The 12353-nt window shown below is 40.2% G+C and overlaps 1 protein-coding gene across 1 annotated transcript; it reads left to right on the top strand.

Moving 5' to 3' along the window:
• Positions 1–280: 280 nt before the first annotated feature.
• Positions 281–10983, top strand: HAPLN4 (hyaluronan and proteoglycan link protein 4). The gene is made up of 5 exons (XM_075190865.1): positions 281–397; positions 908–1028; positions 6481–6843; positions 7011–7313; positions 9281–10983. Exons 2-5 carry the CDS (start codon positions 908–910, stop codon positions 9637–9639), a joined length of 1146 nt encoding a protein of 381 aa, XP_075046966.1. The 5' UTR covers positions 281–397; the 3' UTR covers positions 9640–10983.
• The last annotated feature ends 1370 nt before the right edge of the window (positions 10984–12353 follow it).

Genomic DNA, 12353 nt, shown 5'->3' with positions numbered 1-12353 from the left:
ATAGACTTTTTTTCTTACAAAATTTGGAAAGCTGTCCCTCTATAGTTGTAATTGTAAAAGCCTCAGAACAAGTTGGTATGAAGGCAGGAAACATCTAAAGATGTTACATAGTATCACCTGAGAAAAGGTCCTATGCTGTACTGGGGACAGTTTGGTGCAGTCTGCTCCTGCAGTTTTACAATGTACTGTACTGCAGTACCGAGCTATGGGACATGGAGCTGCCTGCTCCCTATATCTCCCTCCTCCATCCCAGCACAGGCTCTGCAAGAAAGAGGAAGGAGGGGAAGGGGGTGTCTCAGTGTTTTGGTGCAGTTCATATTATGCTTGATGCTGGGACTGACTGATATCCGTGGGACAGTCTTAGAAACCTGAGTTTAATGTTACCAGACGCCTGAAGGTAATTTCATATGACTCATTTCTTTCTTAACTATTTCTCATTTTCTATCACTTCCTATGCACTATATTTTCTTTTATTCCCCTCTGTTATTCTCTCTCACTTATGTAACTCTTTCTAACCTCTCCCACAGTCCAATGCTGTACAAAACACAGATACATTGTACATTTACTAGAATTAATTCTTTGTCTACAATTGTAGCCAGTATTCTATAATTGAACTTAAACTTTTTTTTCCCACACAAATAAATGGAAACTGCAATGATGTGTGACTTTAGCACATATAACACTATATACGGTGTATAATTTAGTACTATAGACTAAGTTACATCTAAATTATCTATATTTTTTCCCACTTTTTTTTTTTTTTTTCAAAAGCCTTTTTGTCACACTTCATTTTCACCTTTTACCTCCTTGCATTACCCCAGTCTCTCTATTATTTGTCTGCACACCTATACTTGACTTTCCTTTCTCTTCCTCTCATTAGCTCTGTTTCTCTATTTCCCCCATTTAGATGTCTCGTGGGTATTTCTTACAGTTCTTTCTCTGTTGTGCTCTTTCTGTGGCTGTCTGTTTCCCTTCAATGCTTACTGCAGACCGTGACAGGGGCCAAAGAATAATAGTCCATGTTCAAGGTTAGAGACTTACTCTACTTTTCAAAGACATTGGTTCATACATTACAAATTTGATATGTTCTTAAATGTAGCAGTTTTATCTGTACTGCACTTCTCAAATGAAATCAAATGACACAGTGCTGAAGAACAGAAGTATAGCACCTGGGGTGAGAACTGGAGCACGTACATAGGCAAACCGAGGGGGGTTTCCTAGTACCCAGAAACCCCCCTCCAAGCCTGGGACACTGTATAATTGAGGTGACTGGACCCTGCTCCCGCTTCACATGGCTCTGCTTGAAAAGGGAGAGCTGCGTGCACCTAACAGTAGTGCACGCAGCATTGCCAATGTATGTTATGGGGATAGGAAGAGTTGGAGAATAGCCAAGCACTGTCTAAAATTATAGCCATGCCCCCATGCATGCTGGTCACGCTCACTGGCAGCGTGGTGTGGAAACCCCTCTCTACAAATCCTGCGTTTGCCCCTGACGTAGTAGTATTAATTCCAGTGTTCACTCCCCAGGAGTCTGAGATAGTATTCTGGTGTTGAGCCTGACAGTGTGCAGCTCAGGCAAAATAAAGAAGAGTCTGGCAGGTGGCAAGGCATGCTTGAACATATAGACTCACCCTCGTGGAAGAGATACAGACTGCAATGATATAACCCATACACTGTGTAACCCCCAACAATCCTCTACTACTCACTGAATGTTCCATCCACAGGAACTTGGTACTACCATAAAAACCTTCAATTGTACAACAAGGAGGAATAAAACATTACAAAGCAACAATTGTTTAAGAGCACAACATACAGACCGGAAACTTTCCTAGAGAAAGCTGAAACCTGATTTCAGAAAACTAATGCTCACTCTCCTGGTATGGGTGAAGGAGATTTTGCTGCATGTGGACTATGGTCCTTTTTTGCACCATTTTTGCACAGTTTTGTTCTAGGTATGTTTCATCCCTGTGTACCTCCGGTGCACGAGACACTCAAAGTAGTCGTAATAAACTATACTTGATCACTGTATATAATTATAAGACAGTTCTATTACACTCCATAGGTATATAGGACATTACTTCTACCCAACATGACCAGATCTCTGCACATGATCTTAGTACAATTCTATTACACTCTATGCAGGCATAAAAAAACTAAACTTTCACCATGATCTGATCACTGGACACTAGCACATTTCATTTGCACTCTCTACAGACATAGGACACAACACCCACCCATTGTAATCTGAACACTGGACATTACCGTAATACAAAACCATTACATTCTTTACAGACATAGGATACTATGCCTACCAAACATAATCTGACCTGATCATGGTACAATCCTATTTAACCTTTTACAGACATAGAACACAACACCTATCCAGCATGTCCACTTGGAGCCATGTAGTGGTGTGCGTCTGTGGTAGTCAGCATATCGATGCTGACTACAACGACAATACTTACCACGAGATCTGGAGTCCGGCTGGCTGCTTCCACGGCGAGGATCCATCACGACTTCACTGAAGCGACTTCAATCAATACCGAAGACAGAAGACGCCGGCTGCACTGGATGACGTCACTGTTCGCGCCGACGCTGTTCACGCTGCTCTTAATGGGGTAATGTAACTATGGGGACATGTACAATGTACAACCCTTTGTAAAGTACATTGTATATGGCCCTATAGCTGCATTACCCCCTTAAAAACAGCGTCGGCGAGGACAGTGATGTCATCCAGTGCAGCCGGCGTCTTTGGTATTGATTGAAGTCACTTCAGTGAAGAGTCGTGATGGATCCTAGCCGTGGAAGCAGCCAGCCGGACTCCAGATGTCGTGGTAAGTGTTGTTGGTGTAGTCGGCACCAATCTTCCGCACCCCACCCGTGTGCGTGGACCCTTTTATTCCCCTATAGACAGGGCCAGGGCCCTCTTAACAACATTTGGGGCCCCCGGGCAAAGCAGTGCACCGGAGCCCCTATATATATAAAAAAGAAAAAGAAAAAAAGATTATATATATGGGCCCTGCAGCCCAGACGGCCCCTCAGAGGCAGCGAGAGAAAAAAGTTCCTGAAAAAAAAAAGAAGAAAATACTTACCTTGCAGTCAGATGGCAATCCGGCTCCCTCCCTGGTCTCCTCCTCCGTGCTGCGCTCCGCAATGGATGTCGGGCGGGCGTGATGACGTCACGCCTGACATGCACTGCCAGCGCCACACGGAGGAGGAGACCAGGGAGGGAGCCAGATCGCCAGCTGACCGCAAGGTAAGTATTTTCATCTTTTTTTTTTTCAGGAACTTTTTTCTCTCGCTGCCTCTGACGGGTCCCCTGGGCTGCAGGGCCCCCGGGCACCTGCCCATCGTGCCCTATGGAAGAGACGGCTCTGGACAGGGCAGGTTCTAGCATGTTTGGCGCCCCCCTGCAAAAAATAAATTTGCGCCCTCCTATTTTAGATATTATTTGTTCATTCAATAAATGTTTTTTCTTTTAATACAAATCATATAATAAACTTTAATAAAGAGGGTAATATATTTATCAGCAAACATGAATTGCTATATGAATAATATAAATAAAGAATATGTATTCTTTGTAATGAAAGTTTACATTTTTGGCAAATTAATTTGGTTGTGTCCCCTCATCATCACACTATGCCCTCTCCATTACATTGTACCTCCCTTCAACATCACATTGTACCCCATTATGATTCCACTGTGCCCCTTCATCATCACACTGTGCCCTATTATGATCCCTACTGTGCCCCTTCATCATCACAATATGCCCCTTTAACATCACACTACCCTTTCATCATCACACTGTGCCCTCCATCACTGTGCCCCTTCAACATCACACTGGCCCTTCATCATCACACTGTGCCCTCCATGGCACTTTTTGCTCCTCCATTGCAGTTTTCCCTTCATCAGTTTCCCCTTTATCACACTCACACTATGCCCCTTCATCAACACACTGTACTCCTCCATTCCTTTACTTAACTTTCTTTTTTTAAAATAAATAAATATTTTATTGATTTCTACAAGTCAACATTTATAATACCTATCAAACAATACATGTTATTAAAGGCATTGACAATAAAAGAGAGAATAATCATTTTGTTGATGGTGGCAGATATTGTGGGGGGAGGTGTTTTTCCAATATATAGCTATTAAACATTTAGCATTGTTTAAAATATGTTTGATAAGCTTTTGTATAGACTGGATGGTGTCAGGCAATGGTCTAGGTGTTAGGCTGCTGGTCTGATTACCAACCCACTGAACTAGATGGCGGAGGTCTTCACCTATAGCAGCCGCCTTTCCCTTAGAGCTAGATGCGCTCACCGGTACTCGGATGCCCCCAGGACTTAGCTCCAGGTGTAGTGTGGGTTGGTAATGCAGGACTACAGCTGCAGGCCAGGAGGCTGGGTAGAAAGCAGTGGATAGTTAAACGGTAGCTGAGGTCAAGGGTCACAGGCAAGCAGGGTAGTCAATGAATACGCCAAAGGTCGTAGTCACAGTCAAAGTAGCAGAGTCCAAGGTACAGGCCAAAGGTTCAGGGTCACGAGCAAACAGGCAAAGTCCAAAGTCCAGGCAGGGGTCATAGGGAATCCAACAGAGTATCCACAGGACAGGGTACACAAACAGGAGCAGGTCAGCAAGACTGGGTCAGAAGCGCCATAACCGGCAGGGAGGCTAAGCCCTCCCTGCCTTAAATACACAGAGCAACCAATCAGGGTTAAGCCCTGTAACAATACACATGCCAGGACTTATTAACTCTGGCCACAGGCTGAGGATATTTCAGCGCATGCGCCCGGCTGTCCTATTTGCCGGGGCGCGCTATGCAGGGAATCAGCGTCTGGCTGTTGCCTTGGCAATGGTTGGACCTGCTGGCGGAAGTGACGTCCCAGTCGCCAAGGAGACACCCGGGACGATAAGCGGGGTAACAGACGAGTCGCGGCGGTGCCCATGGCCGCCGCGGCTCCTAACACTAGGAGGAAGAGAATATAGCGGGGAGTCAGGCATTTTAACCTGAGTAATAGATTTAATAAGTGTATGGATTTGTTGCCAATAGGCTGTATTTTTGGACTACTCCACCAAACGTGCAGCAGGGTACCACGCAACCCACATCCTCTCCAACATCAATCTGTGGAATTAGGAAATATAGCATGTAGACGGGAGGGGGCCAAATACCATCTATAGTAGAGTTTGAAGGAATTCTCTTTTAGTCTAACTGAAATTGATGTCTTAGCTAAATTAGGTTTAATTTTTGACCACTCTTTGGGAGTCAGGGTCTCTCCCGCATCCAGCTCCCAGGGTATTTCTTTACTCACCTTTCTATGGCTTTATTTCTTCTGTTTTCTTATTCTTTGGGAGTCAGGGTCTAGAAGCCTAGGGAGTGGCAGAAGTGGATGGGTTATGGGGACAAAAATGAAAATGGCAAGGTGTTGTTATAGGGAATATAACACAGATCTAAACATAAGTTAAGTAGTGTCACATTAGATGTGCAGGTAAGATGTGTGTTGAAAGGAGATGTTTGAAAGAAGGGAATCTTTTGGATGTACAAAAAGTAAGGGTTAATTTATAAGTGATGATGGGTGTAGATGTTTATGAATGAATTAAATAAAGATGTGCATAGGTGTATAATGTTAAACATGTGTAATGATATTAATCAATTATATAGTGGTTCCAATAGGAATGGAAAAAATATAGGATAGGGTAGGAAAATTCAATAAAGTGAATTGATGCAAACAATTGTATAACTGGATATAAATAAGAAGATTAATGAACTGTATTGTTTCCAATATGTAATAATGAGGGGAATACAGAAAAGATAGGAAAAGTATCTAAATGTAGAAAAAGCAGATAAAGTAAATAAATGTACACAATTGTAAATATACATATAAATAGAAAGATGATAAAACTGTAGTTTTTCAAATATTAGAAAATTAGATTGAGATATGCATAAAAAGAAGAAAAGTAAAAAATGTGAATAAATATATATAAAAGGTTCAGTTTCAGTTCAGTATTTAGTATAATCTTTTGTAATACAATTCAGTAATCAGTCAAATCCTAAACTATGGATACAAGACATTGCACCTGACGAACTAACACTGACATTTTTCATAAACATAATACAATTCTATCATCTACCCAGCATGTCATTACAACAGGAAGTGAACATAATATAGATTGATTGCATGGGAGAGTGCTTACCTATTTATTAGGTTATAATCAGAGCCGTAACTTAAAATTCTAGTGCCCTGGGCGAGAAAGACAAATGCCGTCCCCCTAGCCCTGAATTTTAACCAAATTAACCTAAAATATTCCGAAATTGCGCCCCCCTTCAGCGTTGCGCCCTGGGCGGTCGCCCCTGTCGCACAGCCCTAGTTACGGCCCTGGTTATAATAACAAATTTTAAGTTTAATTTATCCATCTGTTAATATATTTGTACTTTTCTCTCTTTTGTTCTACACACTGTACTGAAATCACCATATTCAGAGGATGAGACTGGTGATGTGATTGTACAAACTGCTCCAGGAATTGTGACCACACATCGCGGTGGCTCCATAATTCTTCCTTGTCGTTACCACTATGAGCATTCTGGAGAGGACCCTGCTCCAATACGAATTAAGTGGTCAAAAATAAGTGAACCTGCATCATTCATTGATGTGTTTGTGGCTCTGGGAAAGGAAAGGAGAGGATTTGGTTCCTATAAAAACCGTGTTTCTCTACAAGAGCATGGGCCGGGAGATGCCTCATTGATCGTCCGCAATGTTACCCTGGGAGATTATGGGAGATATGAGTGCGAGGTTACCAATGAGCTAGAAGATGACACAGGGACTGTCAAACTGGATTTAGAAGGTAAAATAAAACATCAATGCATCATTTGGTGTTTTTCTCTAATTACATTCTTATGTTTATTGGTGATAAAATGGAATATTGCTATTTACTAGACATATTTTTAATGTTTACAAATATATTTTTGTTTCCCTTTATGGTTCAACTTTCCTTTTCTATGTTTAATTCAGGTGTGATCTTCCCATATCACCCACGCTTGGGACGGTATAGAATGAACTTTCATGAGGCTGAGCAGGCTTGTACACTGCAGGATGGGATCCTGGCTTCTTACGATCAGCTCCATGAGGCCTGGCTGAATGGGCTTGACTGGTGCAATGCTGGATGGTTGCAGGATGGCTCTGTACAATATCCTATCGCCAAACCCCGGGAAGAATGTGGAAAAAAAGACAACCCTACTGGAGTAAGAAACTATGGCTACAGACACAAGGATAATGAGCGTTATGATGCCTTCTGTTTTACATCGAATCTCAATGGTATAGTAATATCATCATCATCACCATTTATTTATATAGCGCCACTGATTCCACAGTGCTGTACAGAGAACTCATTCACATTAGTCCCTGCCCTATTGGAGCTTACAGCCTAAATTCCCTAACACAGACAGACAGACAGACAGACAGAGACTAGGATCAATTTTGATAGCAGCCAATTAACCTACTAGTATGTTTTTGGAGTGTGGGAGGAAACCGGAGCACCCGGAGGAAACCCACGCAAACAAGGGGGAGAACATACAAATTCCACACAGATAAGGCCATGGTCGGGAATTGAACTCATGACCCCAGTGCTGTGAGGCAGAAATACTAACCACTACGCCACTGTAATACTCACCCAGTCTTCAAACCCACATCGCCTCTTTACCACCTTCAACTCACTTCTCTGCCCATCTTCACCTCAGTGCTGTGAGGCAGAAGTGCTAACCACTAGGCCACTGTGCTGCCCAATATATATATATATATATATATAATATATATAGCAAATGAGTTTAATAAATGTTTATACCTATATTGAATGCACATAATATACCATTTTATGTCTATAAAATTAGTGCTTTATAATGTTCATTGTTTGTGAATTTATATCATGGCTTTGCACAATTTTAGCACTTCAATTTTGACAGAACTGCCCTAATATTTGTCAGTAAACTAGATCTGAGCGACAAGGGTATTCTGTGACCTTCATCCTTTTGTCCTATTGTATGACATATCTACCATCTTCCCCATAATAACCATTAACAGCTCAGCAGTGAATAGCAAGTGCTCTGTTATTATATAGGATAGGATTTGTGAAGTTTCTTTTAGACATTCTTCTAAGATATGTTCTTCTAAACCCTAAATCCTCACAACAGATCTAATATTTCCTGTTACTTCACACTACTTTTATATATCAAAAACAATATGTGTAATATGTGTACCATGTGTGCCATGCATTTAATATCCTTTTCACTAGAGGATACATCACATAATGTTAAATAAATGAAGATTAAGGGATCATCATCACCATTTATTTATATAGCGCCACTGATTCTGCAGCGCTGTACAGAGAACTCATTCACATCAGTCCCTGCCCCATTGGAGCTTACAATCTAAATTCCCTAACACACACACACACACACACACACACACACAGACACACACACACAGAGACTAGGGTCAATTTTGATAGGAGCCAATTAACTTACTAGTATGTTTTTGGAGTGTGGGAGGAAACCGGAGCACCCGAAGGAAACCCACGCAAACACAGGAAGAACATACAAACTCCACACAGATAAGGCCATGATCGGGAATTGAACTCATGACCACAGTGCTGTGAGGCAGAAGTGCTAACCACTTAGACAAGGGATGCCATAAAATAACAATATGCCATACTAAAGGTAATTAATATTCTTATAATATAGGGCATGGACAAATTATTCCATACATAGTAAATATTCCAGAATTCTTTATTATGTAGTCAGATTTGCAGTTTTATTAGATAACATAAACTATGAAAATATAAATATTTACTATAAACCTGGACTCAGAACAATATTTTTTATGACAAAATTAAAATAATCAGCTTCTGTTCAGTAGTCGTATTATGCTCTGTGGATGGTTAAATTCTAACCCACTAAAATATGCAAGCAGTACAGTTTGTACCATAATTTAGTAAGGGGGACAGCATCCAGAGATTACTGGGATGAGTCAGATTCACTGCAACTACTGTACTTGATGGTAAACAAATTCCACAATTTTACTTTTAAACCATTGTTACAGACCAGGAAATCTGAGTGTTATATTAAACAAAACACAAACCAAATCATTAAGCAAGAAATACAGGAATTAAACAGAATATTGATGATCGATAACACAGAATTTATTAAACAAGGCCCTGATGTCTAATACATATACGAATCATTAACAAAAAAGTTACTTTCCCATTAATGAGAGATCTTTTATTTTAGGTAAAGTATACTTTTTGAAGACATTTCGCAAGATGAGTTTTCCAGAGGCCACAAGAGCGTGTGAAAGCAATGGGGATTCTTTAGCTAAGGTCGGTCAACTTTATGCAGCCTGGAAGCTGCAGCTTATGGACAGATGTGAAGCTGGATGGCTGGGTGACGGCAGTGTCCGCTACCCCATTGTGAACCCACGGGCAAAGTGTGGCGGTACAGAACCTGGAGTAAGGAACCTTGGGTTTCCCAGTAAAAAGTATAAATTATTTGGGGTCTACTGCTACAGGGGAAATGACGAAAAAGAACAAAAGGAAGAAAGTGAAAAAATCAAGGATGGAATCACCCAATGGAAGTCCAACCATGTGTAGACTCTGAGTTATCTGGGTCCGGCCCGCCATAGGCAGTTGCAGATTATAGATGGGGGAAGTCAGGACAGATGACTGGGTGGACCAATAGCTTTCTCTTGGCATCACACTCCCCTTGGCCGTGTGCGCACCACCGGAAGTGATCCCAAGAAACTGTTGCCCAGGGGCCAAATTTCATCTCAGCTTGCCTGTGTAGACTGCATGATGATGGAGCATGTTGTATTTTGATGTACATCATCTTATATAAATACCCATACATATGTAGTTTTATAACAAAATACAGTAATAGAAAAAAAAATTGCCCAAATGCTTGTGATCTAATAAATGTGTGTGTGGGGGATGGTGTTTACAGATGGGTCAGTTTGCATAACGCAGCCAAGCACATGATAAATAAATATTAGGAGCAGACACAGCTGAAATAGAAAAGCAATAAGTGGAAGACTGTATAGAAGAAGAATGAAATAAAACAGTTCCTGTTGAGGAATTAGTGAGGAATAGATGGAGGAGACTCTACATTTAAACAGTAAAGTCATGATGACGTTGATATGAATTCTGATGTGTCCTCGGCATTCATTGAGAAATTTACCACGCACAATAGTCTTGTTAATATCCTCATCCCAAATTGAATTAAATGTAAGAGAAACACTATTATAATGAATTAATGCAATGTATTTAGTATAATCTTGCACTATTTGTATCTGATACCTGAAATAATAAAATAAAAATATAGTTAACATTGCTATTTCAAATACTGGAGCTGCCTCTATGACAAATTTGCTGGTCTTGGTTCTGCCATAATTAATAACAGTAATAAGTAGTTGTATATGTATATATAAGTATATATAAACTCCTTAAAAATATAGTCTTATATTTTGAAGAGTGATGTCACTTGTTTTATTTGAGTACTGTTTCAGGTGTTTTACCTATGGTCTGAGCACCTTTTTGCTATCAGTCTTCATCTGCTGTTTGTTATGTTAGGATTGTGCTGTCTGTGACAGCACCAACATCATGATGTGAGGAGAGGAATAAGAATAAGCAGGAAGTTGGAGGCCGAGAGCTTGATATTGGGTGGAGGATGGTCCCCAACAGAACAGAGTAGTGATGTAAGGTTGGATACAGAATCTTACATCAATGCACCTCTATATGAGGTGAAGTTCATATATCCAACTTATTAAAGTGTTTTTCAGGATGGAATGTATAAATGTCAATTTAAGGTCCAACACACCTGAATTTGATTATCACCTTATTTTGTTTAAATTTTTACTTCATTTGTTTCACATTGAAAGTTATGTATTACAAGGAATAATGAATCCCCTGTGGTAAAATAAAAAGAAGTGTTGTGTTCTAGTGCTTCTATATAGTGTTTCAACTGCTTGGCGATGTCTAATACTCTAATATTTTATTGTACATAATTCAATTATATTGAATGACTCTAAAGCTTGCCTATAAAATTCAAAAATATAAAGTGTTACCTCGTCTCTAGCGCTATTGATACACCCCAGAATGCTATTCTTAAAACCCCATACTATATTGTATTAGCCCCTTGATTACTAAGGACAAGTGTGCTTGTCCTCTACATGACCTTCTAAAGTGCTAGGGGCGAATCCCACTACTGCTCTACCCCAGAGATCACTTCCCACCATTATCTGTATGTTTTCTGATACTGCTGATGGACAGGAATCTTTACTCCATTAGAAATGTGTGTGAACATCGGGGTCACAGTGTGTGTGTGTGTCTACGCACATAGTCTGTTAAAGTCAATAGGAAATGCCAGGGATAAGGGAGCATTTTTCGAGCCTCTGTCTCCCTATTCCTGGCACTTACAAAGCTGGGGGTACCCGGTTTGTAAGAGGGAAGTTAAGTCTTCCAATGGTGGTGCCCCTGTTTATGTCTGCTGTGCTCAGCACAAGGGCGAGAAAAGCCTCAGTGGCGAAGGAGTTAAAGGATTTGAAAGATATGTTGAATTTCTGTATGATCAACATGGCAACGGGGCATAATAATCTCAGTGCAAATGTAATTGTCATTTTACCATGAAATAAAGCTAATAGATAGGTATCCCACTCCCCATAAACGACCTGAACTAAACTGTCTCAATTTTGACCTGAGGGAGGTGGTCCCCTATGCATTCCACCATTACTGTACGCATTAGAAAAATGACCTTATGTTGTAATATATTATGTTGAAAATGGAACTTCCAGAATTCTTTTCCTTTAAAAACACAATAATTGCCTAAATTGATTAGCTGGATTAGTCTAAAAATCATTATCTGAAAGATATAATTAAAATGTGGAAATATTTTGTTATGAACACAAATATTTCATTTTATTTGCAGACATAACTAATAACATTGGGGATGATTCATAGTTTTCTCTCACCTAGTTCATAAAATAGTAAGCTTGAAAAATAAATGGAAGGGGAATTACTTTTAATAATTGCACATCAAATGCAGACTGTAAGTGCAACATCCATTAGTGCCTACTGGTGCAGACATTTGATATATAATCTACATTTAAAGTAGATAATTTTCCTGCTTGGCATTTTTTATGTGAATTGTGGCTTTCATGTTTCATTTTGCAAACCATAAAAACTTAATTTTTTAAACCCCTTATTGATCTGTTTGCTATATTCAGCAATGGCTTGAACTTAAATAACACTATAGCAGTGTAGACATTGGATTTCTTGTGACAAGCAAACACACATACAGCCACATTTCTATA

The sequence above is a fragment of the Mixophyes fleayi genome, chromosome 1 (assembly GCF_038048845.1).
Source record: "Mixophyes fleayi isolate aMixFle1 chromosome 1, aMixFle1.hap1, whole genome shotgun sequence".
Taxonomy (NCBI): domain Eukaryota; kingdom Metazoa; phylum Chordata; class Amphibia; order Anura; family Limnodynastidae; genus Mixophyes; species Mixophyes fleayi.
This window is presented reverse-complemented; position numbering and strand designations above follow the sequence as displayed.